The 26,907-nt window shown below is 43.8% G+C and overlaps 1 protein-coding gene and 1 long non-coding RNA gene across 3 annotated transcripts in view; one reads left to right on the top strand and one right to left on the bottom strand.

The window, feature by feature from the left end:
• The first annotated feature begins 1,293 nt into the window (after positions 1-1,293).
• On the top strand, positions 1,294-1,702 carry LOC103098443 (uncharacterized). The gene is made up of 3 exons (XR_008918222.1): positions 1,294-1,385; positions 1,481-1,508; positions 1,651-1,702. It is a non-coding gene; the product is annotated as an uncharacterized LOC103098443 (long non-coding RNA).
• A 7,378-nt stretch (positions 1,703-9,080) lies between these two features.
• LOC103101546 (neurotrophin receptor-interacting factor homolog) overlaps positions 9,081-26,907 on the bottom strand; it is a 44,430-nt gene continuing 26,603 nt past the window's right edge. Inside the window, exons 4-6 of one of the 2 annotated variants that reach the window (XR_008918217.1) lie at positions 26,340-26,397; positions 16,865-24,650; positions 9,081-15,745 (exon numbers count right to left, since the gene is read on the bottom strand). Coding sequence is in view for 1 of the 2 variants with exons in the window: in XM_056825785.1 (XP_056681763.1) it covers positions 24,349-24,650 (302 nt within the window). In the remaining variant the exon portion in view is untranslated. Of the gene's footprint in view, positions 15,746-16,864; positions 24,651-26,339; positions 26,398-26,907 lie in introns of those variants that run through there. The other variant, XM_056825785.1, reaches the window with a different exon arrangement.

The following is a 26,907-nucleotide window of genomic DNA, read 5'->3' as shown; positions in this document are numbered from 1 at the left end:
GGGCAGAGGGCTCCTGGGGGGAGGCAGGGGGAGATGTAAGAAGGGCTCCCCTCCCTGACACTGGCAGGGATCAGATGAAGGCCCTCTTGGCCCAGGGAAATCCAGGGAAAGGCAGCTTCCAGGAGCAGAGAGAGAGAGAGAGAGAGAACAGAGACTTGGAACATGGCCGGGGCTTCTGCCCTGGTGGTCAGCCACAACATCCCTTAGACTGGACTCTGGGGGAGCCCAGCCTGTGCTTGTGTCTTGGCTTCCAGACTCCCTGACCAGGCCCTCCCTGACAGTCGAGCCGAGCTCCAGCGTTTCTCTGGGAGAAAAGGTGACGTTGTGGTGCCAGTCAGCATCGTGTGGCACCAGATTCACTCTGTACAAGGATGGAGAGGACAAGCCTGTGCAGACCATCGATTCCCCCCAGGACAAGGCTGGATTCCTCATCCCTCGTGTGACCCGCAACGACACTGGGACCTATCGCTGTCTCCATCACACAGGAGAGGACATCCCCACCCCAGCCTGGCTCAGTGACCCCTTGGAGCTTTCCGTGTCTGGTGAGCAGGAGCAGCTGCTCCATAAAGCCTCAGAATGGGGAGATGGCGGGTGGGGGACAAGGCTCTGGGCTCTCTGATACTGGCCTGCCTGGAGGTCAGAGTCAGGGCTTGACTCCAGTTTTAGGATGTAGAATGTCACCTTCCAAGGGTTCCTTCTGGAGGAGCACCTTGTGGCCTGCTGCCAGGGACCTCCCTGCCTTTGTCCCCCCTTTTCTTTGCCTTTCACTCATGGTGGAGATGCTTTGGCAAACCAGGCGCCATGATATGCCAGAGAGCTGAGGATTGGTCTCCACCTTCCCAGAATCCATTTAGAATCCAGAGCCAAGTCAAGAATTGTTCATCTCCTTTGATCTGGAGATCCCCCTCCTGAGCAGACGTACCCCAAAGAGGTCAATTCACCAAGCAAGGTCCTGTGTGGAAGGAGCCATGACCAGCAGCACCCTTCCAGTAGTAAACAGTCATCCTCATCCATGACAAAAGCACATCAGACCCTGTATTGCTTTGTACCCACGCTAAGTGATTGTTGATTGACTTATACATGTCTCCTCTGGTTTGCAGGGAAACATGATGGGCCTTTTCCAGAAAAAGGTAAGTCTGAGGGTAGGGAATGAGGTTCTTGTGTCTTTGGATCCTGGTACAGCACTGACTAGCCAATGGGTGGAGAGTGGCCGAGGGTGGGAGAATGGGCGAGCGCTGGGAGAGGCAGTGAGGATCCTCCTTTCAGACAGTCACATTGGACATTGTCCTCACACACAGATATTCGCACAATTTTAACCATCGCTCTCAGCTGTATTGCCATCCTCCCATTCTTGGCCTTGCTAGGCTGCTGTCTCCATCATCTAGGTGAGTATTGGGAAGAGGAGCCCAACCCTTGGAACAAACCCAGGGGTGATGACTGAACCCCATCAACTGGTCTTTCTCTCTCTCTCTCTCTGAAGGGGCTTGTGGCAAAGAGACCCCACAAAGGTAAGAGACTCATCTCCTCTTCCCAACGTACCCCACAAATGCCAGCTTTCATCACTCAATGTAGTAACCCTTGTGGAGAAAAATCCCTGACGAAGGTGGATTCAGAGTGATACCACATCCTTGGGTTTCTCTCTCCATATAGGACTTCAAGACGGCATCCCATGCACCCGAGAGCACCCAAAGAGGAAGTCACATGTAAGTGGCCTGGGTGAGAAGGGGGAAGCACCCTGGGAGGACGAGGGAGGCTTAATCTGTGTGCTTATGAGAATTTCTCCCCACTATAGATGCAGAAGTGGGCATGGAGGGAGGAACGATGTCTTCGGTGAGTATTTCCCACTCTTCTCCCTGAACTATTCGCAGACTTCTCCCAATCACATTTGGGGTGCCTATAGACACCCAACCAAAACTATGGGGCTCCTGTTCCCACTTTTCAAGACAAATTCCAATTCTAACTCTCCTGTCCTTCCTCCTTCCTTTGGTCACTTCTGGCTGGACACAGAACCTGATCCCTACTACTAGAGGGAATCCAGAATCCTTGTGGCACTCTAACCATTAAACCCACCTTCCCCTTTCCATTGGTGGCAGGCCACTGAAGAGGACAATCGTCCTCCTGAATCCCACAGATTCTTGGATCTTGCCCTGTAGCCTTTCTTGCAGCAGAAACCCTGTGCATAGGTTTCCTATATCAATTACAAGATGAACTCCTTGAGTTCAGAAATGTCATTTCTCTTTATATCCCTAGTGTTGAGCTCTATCCTCAGCATACAGTAAGCCTTAAGAGATCCTTCTTCATTTGTTTATTCCCTTCTTCTCAAGTAGCCTCCATCCCATCCTTGATCCCAGCCTCTCCATTCACGTTCTTCCCCCATTTCCCATGATTCCACATCCCATCATTTTTCCTTTATCCCCTCCAGTGGCAGTTACAATCCTCTCATCTTTCTCTTGTGTTTCCAAGGCTGAGGATCCCCAGAGAATGGTATACACTCCGCCCAGAATATCTTCTCTACCTGAGAGGAGATGAGCCAACTAGGTTCCAGAAATCTGCTTTTATGCGAAGATAGGACAGACTCGCTAGAGAGCAAAGAAAGCACCATCTCATTGAAAGGTTGAAGAGAAGAGAGAGTTTTAGAAAGAACAAAAGAGGCAATATTTTAGGATAAGGAAGGAGCTGAGAATTTCAGCCTGTGAGATTTGATTTAATGCTATGGGGAGAACTGGCAGTTTCACACACCTCAGGACTTGTAGCTACCCCTTACTTCTGGAGCCAATGGGACCACCTTCATCCAGACACATCCTAGACCTCAACATAAATGGATCTGGCCTTTGGCTCACTTTCTAGGAACCCTGGCCTAGGAAAAATCCCTGATCTTCTCGGGGAAGCCCAATTATGCCCTGAGCTTGCACACATGTGATGGATTGCCTCCATAGCACCAGGGTCCTTGGTGTCCAGAGTCTCAGAAAATGGTTTTGCTATGGCTGAGCTACTACTGCAGTCTATTTCCTGGGGGAGGGGAAACATGCAGACTGCTCCACCTCTGGAATCTAGCTGGCCTAGGCCCTCTCCTTCCCCCTCCTCTGGTCATTATCTGATTTCAGACTCCATGTCTTTTCACCTGGACTGTTCCTCTGATTTCCATGGTCTGACTGGTCTCTCCCTGCCATTCTCTTTTGACCAGAGCACCAGAGACATTCTCCCAAAGGCCAGCTCTAATTGTACCCCTCTTGTATGCTCCCTTATCTAATTTGTAACAGCTGGAGTCCCCATTCAGGTGTGGGTTAGGTCAGATTGCTGCTGAGGGCCTCAGAAATGGACTCTCCTACCTTGACCTCCATGCCTTGGAGGCTGGATAGGCTACATTTTCATCCTTCCCTCAGGGTTCTCTGGCATCCTTAAGGGAAAGGGGGATTATCTATCTCAAGCCTCACCATTGTAGGGATGGATCCTTGCCCTCCAGTCCCATATAAAGGCTGACAACAAGATTACCTTTTATACATGAACTTTCACTTCCAGGGAAAGATAACTCCAACAACAAAAGACGAGCTCTGCCAGGTGTGGAGAATTCCCTCCACCCAACCACTTGAGCCTCTAGGGAGGGGAAGGGGTCAGTCCCTATAGACCACAGTGGCAGCTCCAAGTCCAAAAACATCTCTGGATAAAGATCTGGAGAATCCACCCTCTCCAGGCTTCTCTGTGGCTCTTCCTCCTGGGTCTGGTTGGTCTCATCAGGATCACCACAGGCACCTGAAGCCAAAGGGACGGCCAGCACAGAACAGAACCAGAAATAGCCCAGACCTATTCCTCTGTTCCAGGGGAAAAGGAGGTCCTTCCTCCCCACCAGCCCAGTTTCTGGCCCCTGGGAGCCAGCACTGTGAGCAAGGTGAGCCGTTACCCTGTGGGCCTGGCAGGAAAGAGCCCCAGCCTCAAGGAGAAAAACTGTCTCCTGTAGCCAGTTTTCAAGATGGTGCCTTTCTGCCAACCCTCCCTCACAGGCTAAGGAACACAGAGTGTCTCTACCTTGGGAGACCTGGGCACAGCCAAGCAAGTCGCGTTGGGGTGCCTCCATGTTAGGTGATCTGGTGTACTCCAAAAGTTCCTTACATATCCCCATCTCTGAAATTAGTAATCCCCAGCAAATAGGCTTTTCTTATTTCTTTTTTTTAAACCCTTAACTTCCATCTTGGAATCAATACTGTGTATTGGTTCCAAGGCAGAAGAGTGGTAAGGGCTAAGCAATGGGGTTCAAGTGACTTGTCTAGGGTCACTCAGCTGGGAAGTGTCTGAGGCCAGACTTTGAACCTAGGACCTCCTGTCTCTAGGCCTATCTCTCAATCCATTGAGCTACCCAGCTGCCCCCACTTTTCTTTTTTCTTAAGCAAATAAATAAACAAACTCTTACCTTCTGTCTCAGAATCAATACTGTGTATCAGTTCCAAGGCAGAAGAGTGGTAAAGTCTAGACAATTATAAAAATTAAAATTAAATCTCAATAAAGAAAATATTATATTTTAAGAGATTTAATTAATGATCTTTAGAAATCAAGGAATAAAGAAGATACAAAATGAAGACCACATGCCCATGGCTGATCAGCCCATTCAAACACCCACCTTACTACCACCAAGCTCAGGACCAGAAGTAAAGAGCTGGGACATCCTTGCCTAATATACCCTGTCTGTAGGAAGTATGTAAGAACAGGAGGTCAATGGAATCCTGGGAATTGTAGTTTTGTTTTTAGGGTAACAGATTTTCAATTTTACATTTCCTACCCACCCCCCACGTCCATGGGAGACTAGTCTTTGCAATGGATCTTGGAAACATAAAAAAACTTTGAAATTACAATAATTTGAGGATAAGAGGAAAAGAAAACAAAACCAATGATTGCTAGGCACATTGACAAAAGCCATTTGGGGGGGGGGGCAGTCCCCTTCAGCATAAAAATATACATGCAAAACAAATGCATTCAACCCCACACAGTTCAAATCACCACATCCCAAAGTTCACTCTGGATCTTCTTGTGCAGCTTGTGGTCTGTGGAGGCATCTTCATGGTGTCTTCTCCAAACAGTTCACTTTCTGCATTTGGAGAGGTATCATGTTTCTTAAACTAAAATTACTCTCAAAAAGAATTTAAATTTTGCAATTTAGAATAATAGTAATACATCCCCCCCCCCCCCCCAGGAGGGTGTTGAAAAACACAGGCATCACTTAGGAATACATGGCTGAGTTTTGAGTTATATGAATCAATTGATGAAATACAGACTATCAAAGTCTTATGTGTAAAAATTCTAAGTAAGGGAAAAACAAATCTATAACGAGTCCTTGAATCAGAGCCCAATTAAAATGATTTAAGCAATTATGCATTTACCCAATCAGTAGCCACGACTATAGAAAGTTTGCCACACCATGAAAGACAGAAAAGGGATTAGATTATAGGAGCCAAATTTGAGATACTTGGTAAAATGTGGGACAAGGAATACCTGCCTTTCACACATGTTAAACAGCTGCAACCTCAAACCTGTGTCAAGGAAGATTATCCCCTCCCCCTCCTGAGTAGCTTGACCTGTCCATCAAACATGCCTGAGATAACACAGTTGTGCTAGGTTTGTGTCACTCTACGTGCTGCACATCAATAAAAGTCAAGGTTTAGAGCTTGAGAGAGGCGGAGAACCAAGAAGGGAGGGAAGAAGGAAGAGGTCAGGAGCAGAGTGGGCAGAGGAGAGGGACAGAGGAAGAGACATGCAGGCTAGGGCCCACGTGGTCAGGTTACTTAGAGGAATGATGGTCTACCCTTTCCAATAAACTTTATAAAATATATATCTTGGTAGAAATATTATTTCAATTCTTACAGATGGCGACCATCAGTCAGGGGCTTTTTTAGGACCTTAATTTTCTTCTGAGAGAAGTTTTAAATAAGTGCTTAGCTTATGTAAGGGAGAAGCAGCTGCTGCCTGCCTGCATACACGAAACTTGCTGAGAAAGAGAAACAGAATCATCTAAGCTCCTCTTCAGATGTATTGGGGAGAAACCTCCCTCCCATGTGTTTCCCCATCCCTGTTCTTTTACTATAGCACAGGGTGGGTCAGTAAAGTCCCAGCTGGGGCACAGGAACCAAGCCCAGCCCAACCAAACCACTGGCTTGTACTGCTGCTTTGCTCAGCCAGGAGCTGTGCTGATCGAGGAAACACCCCTCAAATTAATCCTGGGGGTCCTTCTGGGCTGGGGATTAGAGTTAGGGGCTCCCTGGGTCAGTAGAGAAGGGGAAGGATGCTTTTTGCCTGAAACAGAACTGGGGACCCAGGCAGGGGAGTGGCTGTTTCCTCCCACCTCCAATCATTAAGGACTCTCCTCATGTGGTTCCCCATCCCCCACCCCACCCCACCTGACCCATTTTGGATGAGAATAAAGAAGCTCCCTGGAGCGGTGGAGACTAGGGAAGAAGCCTTCTGCAGGACCCAGCCCTGTTTTCCCTGGCTTGAAAAACACAGCCTTTTAGCTACCATGAGTGTGACTGGCTGCTTGGACTCTGATGCAAAGCCCTCCCACTGCACTGGGCACAGAACAGCCCTGGCAAACTTGGGGAACAGCTCACAGGGTGGCCCCTTAAGAATTGATATAAGAACCCCCACACTCTGGCAGTGAGAGACTGGAGCAGGGAACTCACATGCTAGTTCCTGGGTTAAAAACTGCACTGATTGAGCAGGTCCCTGGCAGTTCCCTGCCCCCCCCAAATTAGAAACTATTGAATTTAAATTAAAACCAAATTTCTAAAATTGAATGAAGCCACCATTAAATCAATTTAATTACATGTAATACTAAGGAATAATTTTAGAACACAATAATATTGATACTATCAATAAAAATAATTATTAATTTTCAATAGCTATTATTAGTCATCTATTATTAATTAATAATTACTATTATTAGTGACTGGTACTTCTTTATGGTTGTTAATTGTTATAACAATAATTATAATAAATGCATATTATTAATTCATGATAACATTATCAATAATTATAAGTGTATATTGTTAATTATTAATAGTATCATCAATAATTATAATGCATATTGTAATTAATTATTAATGCAACAATTATTAAATGAAATACACATTCATTACTGATACTATTGCTGTGAAACAATTACTGTTTCCTTACATTAGCTTTTTGTTTTAAACCTCCTTTTATTGCCTTCCACATGTGATAAGGAAATCACTTTAAAAGACTGATATATGTTAATTTAAGGTCACCAAGGAATTCAGCTATGTAATTCCTAAATGAAAACTCAAATCAGCAGTCAACCTTTTATAGAGCTTAATTACAAACAGGAGGAAGAAAGGTATTAGAGAGAGAGAGAGAGAGAGAGAGAGAAGGGGGGGGAGAGAAAGGGGAGAGAAGGGAATAGGGCTTAAATACCCCTTCTGTTTAGGCTGGGCCAAAAGGCCCAAGCCCTTAGAGGAGGCAAAGAAAAGAGATCAGTCCCTATCACTCACGTGACCAAAATGGAGAAACAGTCTCAGGGGCCTCCACTCCAGCTTCCTTCAGAGCCAGCACAACCTCTCAGAGCCAAACCTCTCCAACCAACCCTCCTAGTCATCAGACCCCGCTATCTTTAAGGAACCCATCCAAGTTCCCTCCCCTCAGTTCTCACAACTACAAATCACTGTCCATGTCTTCCCTGTACCAATGGTGGCTCTAGCTTAACCCAGGACCGCCCAGAGGTCTGTGGCTTTGCACATGTCTGTTGAAGGTCATATTCTCAAATAATTAAATTTTGATCTATGCTGCAGCCCTTCCTAAATCCTGTTAGGACTGAGTAGGGTGGAGATTGCATTTTCCAAGACCTGGTTCTGTCATTCCAAGTATCTCTATTGTATCAATTCTAAAATCAATCATGACTCAAAGAACTTCCTGTTCTATGCTTAAGCATAGGTCAAAGCCCTTTCCATTGTTCAGCAAAAGGTTTCTGTCCTAAAGTAATCTTAAGAAGGGAGGAGGAGGAACCTCCCATGCCAATGGGGTTCACATTCCAATAGACTATCAGTAAGAAATTTTCCAAGTAGGAAATTTCCCAATGGTGAAATTTCCAACATTTATAAGTCTATGAAATTTTAAGGTTTACACACAATAACATTGAAGAACTTTGTATCTCCATTTTTTGTTTTAGGAAATTTTCATTGTTTAAGCTGATCATTTAGCAATACTAAAACTAGCTTAAATAGGACATACAGACTAAACAATATGGGAAATATTGCAACACATCAAGGGAAATCAAAATGTATTCCTCCAGATTCACCCCTGAATAAATTTCTAAATTCCTGGAGAGATCCCAATTTGCCTAGGGAGAATTGGATAACAAAGAAAGAAGTTAGAAAGTTTTGTAAGGCATGGATGTACATATCTTTTACCTGGCCAAAATATGGCTCTTTTGACTTCAAGATCTTAAAAGATTTGAAGTTATCCATTAAAAACAAAGATTCCAAAGATTATAAATACTGGTACTTATGGGCATATCATGTTGATAAATCAACCATTCCCTCCAGTGAGGAAACCTTTCTTTCTTTGGAACCAAACCATTCTAGCTTAACTCCTTCAGTGAAATCTAGCAAGAAACACACTCTATCATCCCACCTGTCCTGTGAGGAGGTTTCTCCTCATACTGAACCAAACCAGGACTTGAACCCCTCAGCTCCTCTCCCTGTCAGACCTCACTCATCCCATACTCCTCCTGTCCCCTTTCCACCCAATCTAACTCTCTACCCTCCCTTACCATCCCACCACTCATACCCCAATTCTAACTATCCAGTGCCCAACTATCTCCGCTATCTGCACCTGTACCATCCCTACTTATATCTTTTTCCATACCCTCCTTCCCACCCATCTTACTATGACTCCTCTAGACCTCACCCCTCCTAATCCTCTCCACCCTGTACCCAGTCCCACCCCCTTCCTCTCCACCCCATCCCCATCCCCCCTATTCCTCTCCACCACACCCCAGTCCCACCCCTGATCCTTTTGCTCTTCCTCCCCACCTCCTGACCAGATCCATTCCACCACCCCACTCCCTTCCCCTACTAGCCTCAATGCAATCCATTCCATTGAACTCCAGAACACAGGCCAAGCAGCAGTTACCACAGATGATTCAAATAAAGGTCTTTTTCCTCTGAGAGTTGTCCCTACATATAACAGACATGGAGATTTAGTAAACATTAGACATCATACACCTTTTTCTCCACAGGACATTGAGAGATTAAAAGAAATATTTCCCTCATTTGAAACTGAGTCTATATTGTTAAAGAATAAGATTGAGAACATTTTTCATACACATAACCCCACATGGGTTGATGTGGAAGATTTGTTCCAGGTCTTGCTAACAGAAATGGAAAGGAATAATATTTTTTTCTCTTGTAATCAGGCCCATGTATAGTAGTGGTATTCTCTCGGTAACCGAGGATGACGATTGCCTTTGTGCATTTTCATCTATGATAGATGAGTGTGCACAAAGACACTTGTGCGTGAAGGAGATTTAAGTGGAAAAGTCAATACACAGAGAAAGTTCCACTCTCTCGGCATTGGAAGCCTGGGTCCAGTGGCACAAAATGTCATTACACCTGGAGACTTCCTCAGCTGCATTGGGTGGCCGTGTTGTCTTTTGTGCTCCAACACACCCTAAGCACTCCACAGTGCTTTGCTGCATCACCCTCTCAGCTGTTGAACCCTCATATTGGTTTCTTCCATCTGTTTGGCCGAAGCAGTCTTCACATGCTGGGTGAGCAAGGCCCTGATTCACCAGGGGTCTATGACCCGATGGTTACCCTCACAAGGTTTAGCCAGCCTGTTGAAGCCTTTGCCTGGGGTGTGGCTACTGCCGCATGCTAGCAGCTACTAGGAGCCACAAGTGAGAGCTGGGTGTCAGGTGGGGGTCAGAGGCTGGAGACCTTCCCTAGGAGGGCATGATAAGCCCTCCATACCAGAGATACTTCCCCTCCCTGAGAACCCCATACATCAAAGAAAACACCAATGAAAACTAAAGAAAGTATAAAAATAATAAGACACAGTTTCCAATCCTCAGTGATCTTACAAGGCTAGATTCAAATAAGAAATTGGGATCATATATACTATTATATTTAATGTAATTTGGCAAGTTTATAAGAAAGGAGATAAGAACTTCATCTGGGAAGGATAAAATCATATGAATTAGGATCAGATAGACTTGAAACTGTGATTAACGTAGTTACTTTCTCTCAATAAAAGTTGTATCTTGGTTTAAAATTATGTTCTATAAAGGTGGGATTTTGTTATATTAATATTTCTTTTTTTTGGTTGGTACTATATCCCAAGCTAGGTTTATTTTTTTGAAGTGAAAAATAGTCATTTTTAATTGAAAATGAAGAAAAACATATTTATATGATGACTTCAGTACTTTTAAGAACTCATGATTGAAAAGACAAAAAAATCATGTAAATAACAGCTTTTATAGTTATATTTTCCTAGATTAATTAAAAACCCCAAAGCTGCCACAAATGTTTGGACTTACCTCCAGCAAGCTCTTCTAAACATGGCACATGAAAAGGAAATTTCTCAACACTTGCCATTTTGGGAAACTCGGCCGTAGCCTCCACGTCAGACCCATGTATATGTAGTTATGCATACATATATCTATATACCTATTTATATATTGTTATTTCATTCTATACAGTATGTCACTGTTTCCTCTAAGTGTAATTCTTCTAGCTGCCCAGGTGATAACAGTTTTTAAGAGGTACTAATGACCTCTTTTATTATACGGATATATATCATTTTAACTTATTGAGTCTCTTAAAAAAGGATTTTTTTGGTTCATTTTGTTTTTCTTTTTCCCTCTTTTTTAATTACCTTTTGATGATTATCTTGAGTTCTGTACTTGGACATCAAATTTTCTGTTCAGGTCTGGTCTTTTCTTTACAAATTCTTGGAATTCTTCTATTATGTTGAATGACCATACTTTCCCCTGTAAGAATATAGTCAATTTTGCTGGGTAGTTGATTCTTGGTTGTAGTCCTAGTTCCCTTGCTTTCCAGAATATCATATTCCATGCCTTTCGGTCCTTCAGTGTAGATGCAGCCAGATCCTGAGTTATCCTCACTGTGGTTCCATGGTATCTGAATGACTTTTTCTTGGCAGCTTGTAAACGTTTTTCTTTGGTCTAATAGTTCTTGAATTTGGCTATAACATTCCTTGTTGTTGTCAGTTGGGGGTTAAATACAGGAGGTGATCTGTGGATTCTTTCAATCTCCACTTTTCCCTCTTGTTCTAGAATATTGGGGCACTTTTCTTGAATAATTTCCTGTAGTATTATGTCATGGCTTTATCTTTTGTCATGGTCTTCTGGTAGACCAATGATTCTAAAATTGTCTCTCCTCAAACGATTTTCTAAATCTTCTGTTTTTTGAATGAGATGTTTCATATTTTTCTAAATTTTTTCATTCTTTTGGTTTTGTTTTATAGTGTCCTTCTGCCTTGTGAGGTCACGTAATTCTAGTTGTTGTATTCTGGTTCTTAAAGACTGGATTTCATCCCTGGCTTTTTGGTCATCCTTCTCCTTCTGGTCTGATTTTCTTTGGAGGTCATCTTTCATCCTCTTTGCCTCATCTCTCATCTCCTTTGCCTCATCTTTCATCTCCTTTGCCTCATTTTCAAGCTGGTTGACTTTGGCTTTCAAGACACTATTTTCTGTTTCCAGATGACTTATCTTAGTTTTTAAGTTTTTTTCCCAATTGTCTTCAGCCTCTCTTAATTGTGTTTTGAATTGCATTTTGAGTTCTTCCGAAGCCTGTATCCAATTAGCTGGGATTTCTGTTTTAATGCTTGATGATCCCTTCCCCTCCCTTCCATTAGCTCTTTGCTCGTTACCTGTACAGATGCTATTGTAATTTCTTTCTTCTTTTTCTATTGTTTGCTCATATTTACCCCTTCTTTGCTCCCCGTATTTGTTTGTGCTCTTGCTCCTCTCATTTTTTTGGTTTTGGGGGTTTTTTCTGTCAGTCTCCCCTCTTGGAGCTTTGACAGATCTCTCTCTGTAGCCTGTCGGGGAGGGGTGTTCAAGTTTGAGCTTCCCTGTCCTCTGGATGCTTTTGATTGGATTAATTTAAAGTTCAGCAATCTGTGAGGGAGGGGTGTTAGAGTTTGGGCTTCCCTGACCTCTGAAGACTTTTGATGAGATTAAGTTCAGCTGGGTTGGGATGGATGTGCCCTGAGGTCAAAATCTCCTGGAAAGCTGGAGCAATATGGAGGGTCACAGCCACTCTGACCAGGCTGCCTCCTCTTTGCTCCCTCTCCAGCTCCTTCTCCCCCCGACCTGTGTTCTACACTCTGAGCCTGGCACAGCGCTGCCTGCAAGGTACTCCCACCAGACCAGCTCCTTTGCCTGCCCAGAGGTTCCTGCTGCTGCTGGAGGCTTAGCGCTCTAAGGGGGGAGGGGTCCTGGGACCTTCCTTCTGCCTTCCCCTTAAACCCAAGTATTCTTGGATTCTGGCTTTTGGGGGGTATACCTTTTGGATTGAGTCCAGCAGGAGGGTTCCTTGGCTCAGTCCTGTTGTTAGGTTTTATTTTAATTCCCCTAGGAGCATTCAGTTTGTGATTGGTAAGTAAGGGTTTTCAGACGTCTGAACTTTTGCTGCCTCTATGCTGCCATCTTGACTCCACCTCTCATAAAATGATATCTTACATAGAGCTTGGACAATGGTTTTGCTTCTCTCTTTGCCACAAAGATTATCCGTTCTGACCAAAGAGGATTTACACATGAGATGCAGGGATGGCTTCATAGAAGGAAAACTATAAATACAATTGATTACACCAACAAACTGTAACAGAAACCATAGAATTCCATTGTGTAAGAAGGAAAACTATGAGACTGGTTGGAAATGGATCATTTTATTAATCAAAAGTCATAGGGGGAAAGGATGGAGAAAATAAGAGAAATATCTAGGTTACTTTCCTTATTGCTCCATTTAGCTTACTGATCTTTGGCTGCCATTGGGACCTCAGGAAAGGTGAAAGGGTAAACTTCACAATGAATTCCAAGGAAGTTATTCGAATAATACCTAAGGCTTTAGTGATTGTTGCACATGCGGGGTTCCTGGCTGAGTACATCTAGTCCAAATGGTTTGGCATCTTCAGGATGTTGCTTGCATTTTTCTTACCTCCTTTAGAAGCAAAAAAATCATATAAACACAAGTCCCAAAGGCTTGGGGCACTTTCTAGTTTACGAGTGAATGGCTTACTAAGTCATGACTCTAAATATACATGAGCTTTAGGGTTATGACTTGACTCATGTCCCATAATCGTCATTCAGTACTGGAATACCGAGCATTGATATAGCACCATCTCTGCTGGGCACTGTGCTAAACATCATCTCAGACTGTACTTCCAACCACCAGAGGGGGTAGGTGCTGTTATTATTCCCATTTTATAGAGGGGGAAAGTGAGACAAACTGGGTTAAAGAACTTGCCCAGGGTCCCATAGCTAGTAAGTGTCTGAGGCTAAATTTGAACTTGGGTCTTTGCAACTCCATGTCTTGTGTTCTATCTACTGGGCAACCTGGCTGTCCCCAGGCTTTCATGACAGTAGAAATAAATGCCTTGAGGAACACCACTACTGCCTAGTATGGGGGGAAGGGGACAAAGGAGAATCACTTTCTATTCCAGTGACTAATTCAAAATGCTGCCATTCGTAGACTGCTCTCTAGGGTACAATCCTTTGAACCAGGGGAGGTGGAGTTCATTTCCTCTGTTTCTGGCTTCTCTCATTCCTCATACAATTGCTTCTCTTATGAATCACTGGGGAACCCTGGGAAGGAGGGTAGGTTCTTTCCAGCATATCTATTCCAGTCCAGTCACTTACAATTCCCTCCACTTGGCCCCTCTAAAGGCCTTTCCTGAATTCATGACAGTCAAACCAAAGGGAGAAGAGAAGGAAACCTTTGGTACCACTCAGACCTCATTCAATGATATGCTGGTCAGAGCAAAGCTTTATGGATAGAAGTATGGGAAACCCTTTGGTAAAAAGAAACAATAAACCCAATTTTAGGACCCATCAGGGGCTTGCCTTACTGAACCTGGTCCTGGAGGGAGGCCCCTGGAAGCCTTCCAAAGGAAAGCCTAAGTTAAAGTATGTGTTAGTGACCATAACAGAATTCCTACACAGTGAAGCTCTGACTCTACCAAATGTGGGAATGCCTGTGGGCTAAAGGCAGATCCTTAGAAGCCCCCAGAGAAAGTCCTGGGTTGTTCAAAGTTTAGGCTGGTCCTGAGAGAGGAATGGAAATCATTCTTCTAAGACTAGACCCAAAGGTTCTGAGACCACTCAAAGTCTCCCATTGAAGGTGGCTGTAAATATACAGGGAAAAATACCAAGAAATGGAAAGACCACCAGGCAGGCCTTCCTCACCTTCATGTGATCCAGGGAAGAACAAAAGAACAAAGATCAGGCAGCATCCTAAATGGAAAATAGAATGGGACAAAGTCCACAGGATTGTGGATGAAAGAAAACAGTAGGTTTGGATGGAATCTGGAACATCCCCTCTTTGGCTGCCATTCCCTTCCCTAAATCTCACTTCCTGACAAATTACAGGCCAAACTGACACTGTTCAGTGGGTAAGAGCCACTTTATTAGATGATCTTCAGATAAAAAACTTCAAGTACTGTCCCAAGAGGCCACTAGCTGCCAGGGCTGAATCAGTTTGACAATCTAGTCTGGGAAGATGCTTCAATCTGAAATTTCTTCCGTCCTGGATCCTCTCGTCCTTGAGAAAGGGTCCATGACTGACTGACTGACTGGCTGGGATTCCAGGCAGGAGTCCATAAGGGTTTGGGTAAAGGTGCAAACAGTGTCATATGGGGCCCTGTATCCTACCCCAGTGGAAGACAATTCCGTGGTCTAGTCCTTCTTCCTTTTCTTCTTCTTCTTTTTGCCTTCTTCAGAATTATCCTGGAAAGGAAAAGAACTGAATTCCAAGAGCACTGACCAATGGCTTCCTCAGTGTAAAGCATGACTCCGTGGTCTAAGATCCCAAAGATTCGTTCAGAGCCTTCACCCCTGAGAACTTGGGGAGATCTGACATGGGCACAGAGCATTGGAAAGGATGGAATTTGAGAGATAAGAATGAAGCATCAAGGAGGGATTTCATTGTTAAGTGACTGCCAGGATTCCAAGTAGCTGGATGTAGAAGGAGAGTCTTGTAGACATGGAGGATAGACTGTACAAAATGCTGGGATGGGAAGATTTCCCAGAATGCTTCCCTGGGAGTCCTTCTAAGCTTCCTCCTGACTTCTTTCTCCTGCAAGTCACAACCAGGCCTCTTACCTCCCTGGAGCCTCCCTCAGCAGCTGACTTAACTCCAGTTTGGGTCTTGCAGTCGAGTCAGGCTATGGCCCTGGTAAAGCCTGGAGTAGCTACAGACCTGGCAGATTTTCTCCTTGTCTTCTCGACAGAGAAAGCTCAAGCATTCCTGGTGTTTGGTGCACCAGTCCTCTAGGAGGCCCTGGGGCTGCTCAAGGAAGGGCTTCAGCTGCTTGGCCACTTGTACCATGCTCTGCATTTTCCAGTTGGTATGGAGGTAGGAAAGCTGGGATCCCTGAGGGAGGCAGCCCCGGCAGAAGGTTTTGCCAGAATCATCCGTTATAGGATCATTATAAAAGCTTCCACAGACAGGGCAGGTGAGGAGGTCCTGCAGGCCCTTAGACAGTCTCCAGTCAGTCTTAGGCTCTGCAGGAAAAAGAAGACAGAATGAGAATCAGCACCACAGACAGCTCCATTTCAACCATGCTCTCCCCTCTGTTCAAAGTCCAGGGACAGAGACAAGGCAGTGTTCATGAGCCCCAGAGGCCCCAGCCAGAAAGTGAGGCTCAGAGAGGACAAAGGACTGGTCCACACTCAAACACAACTGGGGGCAGCTAGTTGGCTCAGTGGATGGAGAGCCAGACCTAAGGACAGGAGATCCTGGGTTCAAGTCTAGTCTCAGGCACTTGCTAGCTATGTGACCCTGGCCAAGTCACTTCACCCCAACTGCCTGGTCCTTACTACTCTTCTGCCTTGGAAAGGATCATTTAAGGAATGACTGAGACAGAAGGAGGTTTCCAAGGAAAACATAACTAAGACCCCCTCAGGAGGAGGGATGGAATTCCAAAGAGGAAGGTAAATGCTGAGATTCCAGAAGGTACCAAACACATGAAGCTCTTCATTACCTGGGAAGGAAAAACCGAGCTCTCCTCATGGAGGGGACTTCCCTAAAGTGAACCATGCAGGCAGTTTGGAGCTAAGCATGGTCCCATGGCTCCCGTATGCAAGTGCCATGCAGGGGTACATACGGGGCAGTCAGATGGAGCAGGATGGGAATCGTACTTAGAAACAGAGAATCCCAGCTTTGATGGTTACTCCCTGTTGTCATCATCATCAGAAAACTTCCTCACTCTGTATTTGCTCATTAAAATTCTCTATCAAAAATCAAGCTGGGTGTGCCTGCTTGTTCTTTGTGCTCAAGAATGCCCCTCCCCGGCCCCCAATGTGGAATAAGCATGGAGCCAAAGCTCCAAAGGACTCTGAGTGCAGAAGGCTAACCCTGTACAAAGTGCCCAGGTGCCTCCCAGGCATTTGGTAGCTATGCCCAGGCAGAAAAGTTGCCTCTGTTTGGGGGTTTGGCAGTGGTCCCTCCTAGGCATGATCTCTGCCACTATCCAGTCTCTTTCCAGTCCATCTAGTCAATTCCACAAACATGAATGAAGCCCATCCTCCAGAGTTCAGCTAAGGCAGGATGGACTCTTAGGACCCTTGGTTTGGATAGGATTTGGGCCTAATCCACCAGAACTTCTCCCTGCAGGGACTCACCTTCAATGACAGGGCTATTATCTTTCTCCATCTCTCCTCTGTGTTGCTTTCAAGAGTTCCAGCTTCAGGAAAGTCTGCCTCCCAGGCTCTTGCACCTCAGTCCACTTCTCTGGCCACAGAAATTCTCCCCTGTGGGAAGTGGGAGCTCTGGAAAGTCAGTTGGAGTCACTATGGATCTTTGCTGCAATCCAAACCTCCAGAACCAATGCCATTTGAAGCTCACTCACAAGGCGTTATACAGCCGCTGTGTCAATTCTTCCTATAAGCTCTGCTCACTGGAGTAATCCTTTCTGCTTTGGGGAACAGCCCTTCTGAGAACGTTTCCTTCACATTAAGCTTAAATGTCTTACCAACCTTGCTCCTAATTCTAATTCTCTCTCTGTCTCTGTCTCTGTCTCTGTCTCTGTCTGTCTGTCTGTCTGTCTCTCAATCTCTCTCTCTCTCTCTCTCTCTCTCTCTCTCTCTCTCTCTCTCTCTCTCTCTCTCTCTCTCTCTCTCTCTCTCTCTCTCTCTCTCTCTCTCTCTTTCCTGCATCCTTGGCAATCTGGCTCTAGCTTCTGAGTGTTCTGCCTCTGTCAGGAAAGAGGTCTTACTGAGGAAAGTATGGCTCCTGTGCTCCTGATAGCTTTGAGAACCACCAGTAATCTGGTTTCTAAGAATATGACTGTGGGGACAGGCAAGTGGTACAGCAGATAGAACACCAGGCCTGGAGTTGGGAGGACCTGGGTTCAAATGTGACCTCAGATACATCTTAGCTGTATGACTGTGGGCAAGTCACTTCACCAAGACTGCCAAGTCCTATATGTTCCTTTCTGAGAGTTGAAACTAAGACAGAAGGGTTAAAAAAAAAGAAAAGAATGTAGGATGGGCAGGTAAAATGGGTTGGTATTGCTTATACCCAGGATCCACTTAGGAAAAATGAGGACAACTCAAAAACGTTCATTGTTGAGGGCCATCAGACCATGATGCCTTGACAGAGTCACACGTGGGGTAGCTGGGGAGACCACAGAGTGGTCCTTGGCAAGATGTGATTGCCCACCCAACCCCCTTTTACATGACTTCTTTCATCAATGCCCCTTACCTATGAATTGACATGATTATCATTACCTGTAGTCTCAAAATAAATAATGCAAGAGCAAAACACATGTACCCTTATTCCCCAAAACAACACCAAAAGATCAGACCCTTAAACCCAACCCCAAAAAGACTATCATGGGTTAACTTTTACTTAGGTACATAATTCCCAGGAAAACCGCAGCTATAGGCCAAGCCCAAGGAAGTGAAGAAGCAAAGGAAAAAAGCAGAAGTAGGGGAAACACAAACAGAAGGAGAAGAAACAGAAAAAACAATAGCAGAAGACAGAGTGCAAATTGAGCTGTGAAAGATTCCAAAAACTTGTCAGGGATGATGAGGACAGCAAAACTAGGAAAGCCATCCTCGAGAGGTGGTGGGCTCCCCCTCACTGAACCTTCAAGCACTCACCCTACCATTTATTGGCTGTGGCATCATAGGGATTCCTTTGGTGTATGCACTGGACTAGATGGCAGCTGAGGTCCCTTCAAGCTATCTAATTCTGTGATTCAGTGAGACTCCCCGATGGAGGAGGGATCAACAGTTAGCAGTATGATTTATATAGTGTTTTAAGATTTGCAAAGCAGTTTATAAATATTTTCTCATTTGATCCTCACAACAACCCTAGGAAATTGAAGTAGATTATGGTCAAGTGCTTCACCCAGTGTCACACTGCTAGTCTTCCAAGACTTCCAAACTGCTACGTTTCCAATTTGGATTTGAACTCAGGTCGTTCTGACTTCCACTTCAGTGGTCTACCCCATATGCCACCTACATATGCTAATTAAGGAATTAGGGTGGTAAAACAAAGACAAAAAGGCACTTGATTATCAAGGGCCATGAAGGTATTGGGGCAGGAGACCAATCTCAAACCCCTAGTAATACCGGAACCCCAATACATACTATTTTTTTAAATTGAAAATTTTTATTTAATTAATTAATTTAGAATATTTTTCCATGGTTACATGACTCATGTTCTTTCCCTCTCCTTTCCCCACCCCCCAACCCCCAGAGCCAACATGCAATTCCAGTGGGTTTTACTTGCAACACATAATAGTTTACTCAATTCTTTGCAGAGCTGGTCCTACTGGTTTCCAAACAGAATGTTTTCCTTTATTTCCCCCCTTAAAATGGGCAAGTAGAGAAAAGATTTGGGGGAAGTAAGATGTGACAATTACTTTACAGTTTAAAATTTTTTCTATTTTCTAGGATCACAGACCCTCGGTTTAGAACTTGGAGTAGCCTCAGAAATTACTGAGTCGCATCCCCTCCTTTGGGGTCAACCAATCCATTCAGTCTATGTATCCTAGAAAAGACAAAGAGTCGCTTGGATAAAGCAGTTATTTGCTGCTTATGATCACTGCTGCTCTTGCTGCAGCTTGATATAAAAAAGGAGAGATACTAGAGAGCCTTGTGATGACTCAGGTTGGGACTATGGGCTGGAGACAGGTCCAAGGTGTGTTGTCATGGCCAGATAAATGAGACAGAGACAAAGCATGACTGGATTTTCTTTGGTCATGAAGACAGTCACTGGTAACACCAAACTAGAGAGGAGTCCCAACTCTTTCTTCTCATTTTATCCGTTAGTTTGAAGAGATGGTCCTCCTGGGTTTCAAACACATACTTCCCCTTCCCTTATTCTTTTCCATAGTTTCTTTGTTGGGAAGAGGCTTGGGGGGAGATCATATGGGATGAGGATTGCTATATGTATTTTTTTACATTGCCAATTTTTAATAATCCAAATGATCACAGAGAATACAATTGTCTGGATTTTATAAAACTATGGAAAAAAGAAAACAAAAATGGAAGATGAAAAAAATAGAATACAAAATGAAGCAGCTAGGTGGTGCAGTAGAGAAAACATTGGAGCTGGAGTCAGGAGGTTGTACTGGTTGTTGAATTATTTCAGTCCCTTCTGACTATCCCTGACCCCATATGGGGACTTTCTTGGAAGAAATACTTGAATTGTTTGCCATTTCTTTATCTACCTCATTTTATAGATGAGGAACGAAGGCAAACAAGGTTAAGTGACTTGCTCAGGATCACCCAGTTAAGGGTCTGAGGATGGTTTTGGACTCGGCTCTTCCTGACTCCAGACTTGGTGTTCTATCCACTGCTCCACCAAGCTATTAGGACATTAGAAAGTTCAAATCTTACCTCGCACACTTGCTAACTATATGACTTGTGGTAAGTCACTTCTGCCTGCCTCAGTTTTTTCAAAGATTTTGCAAAATGGGGATAATAAAAAGACCTGGTTCTCAGGGTTGTTGCAAAGATGATATGAGTTAATATTTTTAAAAATGCTTTATGAACCTTCAACAGAGATACAAAGACTGGCTATTCCATGGTTATTGTCATCCCATCCATCCTAGCCCCCATGTCTATCCCTTTCCTCCTCCTATTCCTCTTCGCACGGTAACAGCTAAAATTCTCCAGAGGCACTATTTCTTATTTCTTCATTTTCAATGGACTAACAGGTCAAGATGCCTTCATCTGGTCAGTTATTTCTCTCCATTATCCAAAGGAAAAAAAAATGGCTCACTCTTCTGCCACAGGTCTGTCTACGTACAGGCTCTCCATTCAGTCCCTTCCCTGGACATCCTGTAACAGTTAAAATTTAGGGAAGACTGAGGCAGGTAGAAATTAGTTTCTCTCTACAAGGAGTATTATATTTTTAGAGGTTTATTAAAAGTTAAGGATTAAAAGAAAATACAGGATAAGGAAAACGTGCCTAGGACAGAGAGGCCTAGACAAGACCTCACCTACATTATGGAAAGAGCCACATCTGCCCCAAAATGGAAGTCCAAAAGAGACCCAAAAGCTCTTTCAATCAGGTTAAATACCTTCTTGATCTTGGCCCATGTGAGAATTCAAAGCATTCTGGGGAAGTGGAGCAAGGACTTCTGGGGATTGAAGTCCAGAGTTCAAATCTCAATTTTATATTCCCCCCATTTGATCTTCTGGAAAAAATTAATTTTTTTTCAAAGGATCATGAAAACATAATAAATTTAAAGATTACAATAATTTGAGGATAAGAGAAGAAAAAAAAGAATAAAACCAATAATTGTTGAATGCATTGACAAGAAGCCAGTTAGGGGGCAGTCCCCTTTGGCATGAAAGTATACATACAAATAAATAAATGTTCAATCAACCACACCCAAAGTTCATTTTTGTGCAGCTTGTGGTCTGGAGGCTTCTTCATGGTGGCTTCTTCAACAGTTCAGTTCTGGATTCAGAGAGGTAGCATGTTTCTTAACCTAAAATTCTTCTCAAAAGGAATTTAAACTTTGCAATTTAAATAATGATATTTTTTACATTACCCCCATTAAGAGGGTGATTAAAAAAATAGGATCACTTAGGGATGCATGGCTGAGGTATGAGGTATATGAATCAATTGGTAAGAGAAATGAACAAAAACATCAGAAAAATCCAAAAGAAAAGAAAAATTTCTGAATGAAAATATAGACTATCAAAGTCTTATGTGTAAAAATTCCAAGTAAAGAAAAATAAATCTATAACAGGTCCTTGAATCAGGGCCCAATCAAAATGATCTAAGCAATGATGCATTTACCTAGTCAGTAGCCAGGACTACAGAAAAGTACCACACTATGAGAGGCAGAAAAGTGGACCAGATAATAGGAGCCAAGTTTGGGGATACTCATCTGTGAGTATCTTCAGAGTGAGTGTGGACACAAGGAAAGCCTATGTCTAACAATGTTAAACACAGTAACCTTGAGTCTCACACTAGGTTCAAAACCTTTGTAGTGGCCTAGAAGTGCATCAATCCATCCTGGATTGGCTTTTCTTTGGCTTTGTGCAATGGCTCTTGTGTGTATATCTTGTCCTGGAATCATACAGAATCATTAAACAAAGTCCCATAATTTATTTAAATAATTAGTGGCATCATTTTTATAGTCTCTAACCTTTTAGGGCATGCTCTGACAAATGTATCTTAAACTTGTAGTACTGAAAAGTCAAAAAGTTAAAGAAAACCTTAATGTTGGTGACATGTGCTTCAAATATAAAAAGGAGAGAAAGAAACACAAATAGTATATTGCACATGCATGAAAAATATAATAATAAAAGAGCTTTAAAAATAAAAATGTAGCTTATAATCATTGACACTCTGTGTCAGCTAAGAAAATAAAGATTACAAGACTTTCTCACCAAAAATGAGATCCATTTCCTCTTCATGCCTGGCCATGCTCTACTGTGAGTAGAAGGCAAATGAATTTAACAGTAGTACAAATATGTAGTATCAATATCCCCAAAATTTTCAATAGCCCAATTAATTACAATAGCAAACAAACACACTATCATATTTCACATCAGTTGTATGATATTTAAAAGCCTATGAATTGATGGACATTTGTCACAATTTTTACAAACATAGCAATTTTTCAACCTTGGTAATAAACATATTTTTTAAACAAAGCAAAACTCATCTTGGGTTTAGAACATAATCAAGAAATCCATATATCATTCTGGTGCAAGTAAAGTAGTGAGCTGAAGAGCATAAATAAAGGGGTGCTCCTTTTTTTGGAGGCTTATAGGGATACAAATGCCCTGAGATTAACTGCCCAACTTCTATTCACATATTTAGAAATGAGGGAAGGTTGGGGGTTATAAAATGTATTTCACTTCAGCTACTAGAATGGGCCTTACCTCGTGGTAGGGGCAGGCAAAATAACCAGAGATTGTTAAAGAAAAATTCCAAAAATCATATCTAAAAAAACCCTTAAAAATCATTTGAGATATTTAGCACGTAAAATTTTCCAAAGGTTGTTATACAATTGTAACCAGTTCTGAAGTCCATCTATCCTCGGCAAAATAGAAAAAAAGCTGTTTTTTCATATATGGGCTTATTCAATAATATTTGTTCAGCATAGTTATAGGGGAAAAACAACAGAATTTCAAAACTCAGTACATTCAAAATGAACAGCATAACAGAATAATATTCAATCCAGTAATATATGAACTTAAAATCACAAAGTTATATCTTAAAACAATCAGGAAAAATGCAATAGAGTACAGAGATCTGTATAAACCATTGGAGTCTGAAATGCCTTAGAATATAGCCTTTAGTCTCTTCAAAGTTCCTTGGGGTTTTTGTTTGTTTGTTTTTAATTATCCATTTAAATGTCTATTTATGTCTATAAATGTCCGAAGGCAGAGTAGTAAGGGCTAGGCAATGGGGGTTAAGGGATCTGATTATAGCCCCACAGCTGGGGAGTATCTGAGGCCAGATTTTAACCCAGGACCGCATGTCCTCAGGTCTGGCTCTCAGTTCACTGAGCCACCCATTTGCCTCCCAAAGTTGAATCTTTGGGCTGAATCTTTCTTCTGGCACGCAGGTGAAATCAATGAAATTACCAGAACAGTCAAAAGGTATCCTTTTAAACAGCCCATTGCTATTAAGTTCCTGCTTGAAAAGGTCTGTTTCTTCTCTGTCCCCTGCTATGAACCCCCTGTGGTCAATACCCCCAGCCTCGTGGAGGCTTAGCCTAAGGGAAAATTACCCATTCTCCTTTCCCTCTCCTCTCTTTCCTCTGCCCATGTGGTCAATACTGTTACCAGCTGGTCGCAATGAGTCCTGAGCGATCTGCTCCAAGGATCTGGGTGATGAGCCGGCTGGGGTCACGCTGGTGGGTCTGGGACTGGCGTGATGAGCCATCTGGGTCGGAGGCCAGATGGGTGAGAGACAGACCACCGGGGTGGGCAGGGCCGGGAGCTGGAGTGCAGACAAGCAGGGCCGGGAGCTCAGGCACCAGGTGAGAGGCCAGGAGCAGAAGCAGGAGCCAGAGAGGGCTGCAGGCAGGAGCTGATCAAGATGGTTTTCTAAAAAGCATCTTGGAGAAAACATGGCTTAAAAAAAAAATCATTATCTAGACCAAAAAATTTGAGAAGTTCTCATCCAATCTAGTGGTCACCAAAAATTGTAACAGTTAAAATTTAGGGAGACTGAGGCAGGTAGAAATTAGTTTCTCTCTACAAGGAGTATTATATTTTTAGAGGTTTATTAAAAGTTAAGGATTAAAAGAAAATACAGGATAAGGAAAACGTTGTCTAGGCCAGGGAGGCCTAGACAAGACCTCACCTACATCATGGAAAGAGCCATGTCTGCCCCAAAACGGAGTCCAAAAGAGACCCAAAAGCTCTTGCAATCAGGTTAAATACCTTCTTGATCCTGAGAATTCAAAGCATTCTGGGGAAATGGAGCAAGGACTTCTGGGGATTGAAGTTCAGGGTTCAAATCTCAATTTTACATTCCCACGCCAACTCTGACTGTTAAATTGCCCCTGAGGAGGCAGCCTTGAACCCTCAACTCTTCTTGTGTTCCCCGCACATTCTGCCACATGGCTGGACCACTGGATTTGAAGTCAGTTCCGCACGGCTGCTCGGCTCATCTTTCATCAGGGCTCCCCAAGGCTGCTCACTGGCTCAGTCTTTAATCCTTTTGGCCTTAACAAAGACAGAAGATTCCAACCCATTTTCATAGCCTGGAGAGGGGCAAGATTGACAGTGGGGGGCCCAAGGGAGAGTCGTTCTGTAACTCCATTTAGCATAGCATCTTGCAGCCACACTCCCACATTAGTGAAGGAGCTCATGGAGGGAGGCTGTGAAGGAGAACATAATGGGGGGAAGATGGCTCTTGGAACTGCTTTTTCCCTTCTGTTTCTCTTCACACAGGTTGACCTGGAGACTTTCTGGGCACCTGGAAAGAGGACGAGTAAAAAGTGAACGGGAAGTGACAAGCTTGTGGTGGCCCCCAAAACAAAGGTCTATGCTCTACTCTGATGGGAGCTACTCTCAAGTTCCCCATTGGTCTGACCAAGAGTCAGAGAAAGTCTATATGACTCCCTTAGGAGTCTGTAGGGAAGATTCTGGGAAACGTGGAGGGGAAGAGATGCCATCTCTTGGCCCCCTCTCACGCTCGGATCCCCCAGAACTGGAAGTGGTGAGAATAGGAAGTCTGTCACTTCTGCCTCCACCCTATCACCAGGTTGCACCCGATTCCTTGGGGTTCACTGACCTGCACTGGAATTGGGGGGTGGATGTTTCTTCAGGGAGCATTACTGTACCCACACACACACTGTTGGCCTTTTCCTGCCCTGTCGATGGGGTGTCCAGGCTCTCCCCAGGGGGCTCCAGGGAATAGCGGCAGGGAGACCTTGTTGTATGGCCATGTTTCACCAATGTCTTGGGGAATTCAGACCATTGTGGGGTGGCTCTCTGTCCCCCCCTGCCAGATCATCCCAGGGCAGCCACTTTCCTGTTAAAGCTGGACTCCACAGTGGAGGGGCACCAAGAAAAGAACTTGAGGATGCCTTGGTTTCCCTTGACAGGATGGCCATGACCCCCTGTGAGGTGTACTGATTTAGAACCTTGAACCCTAGGCACTACATTTCCCCAAATCTCCTTTTCCTTTTCCTGTTTATACATCTCCTTGTGTGGATGGAGTTTTGTGTTTCCATTTACACCCACATGGGCTCGTGGGCTGGTATCACCTGAAGGAGGGAGCAGCTTTTCTGTTTTGTCTTTAATTTCTCAGGTTGCTCTTAATTTTGCTCTGCTCTAAGTGGATTTGAATAAATAGTATTCAAAGTATACTTGGAGTATTGAATATTACTTTTAACCTTTACATTTTTGGTGACTCTATGAAGAGACTTTAGAACTCAGAGGTTTTGTTGTGTTTTTTTAAGCCAGCAGCCCAGCTGCAGCCAAGCAACCCCACAGTTTAAAACTGCTACTGGTTTGCAACCAAACGCTGCTTTTCTGCTGGGAGTTTTCAACCCCCCTCCAGCTACCCAGCAGTGACTCATTCCTCCAGATCTCCTTCAGCCTTCCAAGCCTCCAGCAGCTCTGAGTATGTGACATCTCAGCCTGCCTGCACCCTCCTGCTGGCCCAGCTGCCTTAATTTAGGGGACATTATGTGGTGGAGAAGCCTCTCCCCACCCACAGCCTGGAGAGCAGCCCATTCTTGCCCACAACTTGGCCAAACCCCAGCTAAGTGGCAGGTCCACTCCTCCCCCACTGCCTCAGCTGTGGCACCCAGGGCCCACCCCAGTGCTGCTACTGCCTTCTGCTGCCCTGATCCCCATTCCAGCTGGTGAGAATAAGCTTTCCTTTTCATAGGCAGCTCAGAAGGGAAACCCCTTGCCTCCCTGGACAGCTGATTGCCTCCTAGACTCCACCAGGCTCTTTGCCTTGGCTGGGAGGGTACTGGCCCTTTTTTAACAACCCCAGTTTAACGTCATATCCTCCATTTTGGTTTCTGGCAGTCCATAACCATATCCCTTACACTGAAAGACTACCCCCCTAACCACACCCCTAACCCCTCCCAGTTGTAGTGCTGCTTTGTGGCCACTAGAAGTCAATATTGAGCACTGATCGTTTTCCTACCTTTTTCCCTCTCTTTTCTTCTTCCTTTTTTCCTTCTTTTTTTATTTTTTTCACTTTTCTACAAATAAAAACCCAATAAAATCATAAAAATGAAATTAAATAATCTGAATACCTTCACCTTCTACCCTCACCCCTTATAATAACAATAATTTTAAAATAAATCAATAAAAAATATACATTATTTTTTTCCTTTTTTGATCAAAATGCTAGGCAGCATAAATACATGAAAGTCTTCTGCTTTTGACCCAATTAGAGGCATGTAAAATTCCAAATTCCCTCCTCCTCCTTGTACTGCTAGGAAATTTTATTTTTCTGATCTTCATTCTTAAGACAAAAAATGCTACTAAACGAGAGATAAAAGCAGAAATGAAGGCAGACAGGAAAATTCAATCGAAAAATTTCAAACACTTATATGATCTAATGAAAAATACTGATCCCATCCAAAACAAGTCTGAATTTTGCACACCTGTTCCTGAACCACAAATAAGAGAATGATCCTATTTCTCCCAATATGGAGATGAAATACCCCTCTCGTATACATCAGGTGCAGACCCTTCTCTCTCATGCT

Source organism: Monodelphis domestica, chromosome 4 (genome assembly GCF_027887165.1).
Source record: "Monodelphis domestica isolate mMonDom1 chromosome 4, mMonDom1.pri, whole genome shotgun sequence".
NCBI classification, from domain to species: Eukaryota; Metazoa; Chordata; class Mammalia; order Didelphimorphia; family Didelphidae; genus Monodelphis; species Monodelphis domestica.
Note: the sequence above shows the minus strand (reverse complement) of the source record. Positions and strands in the feature narration are given on the sequence as shown.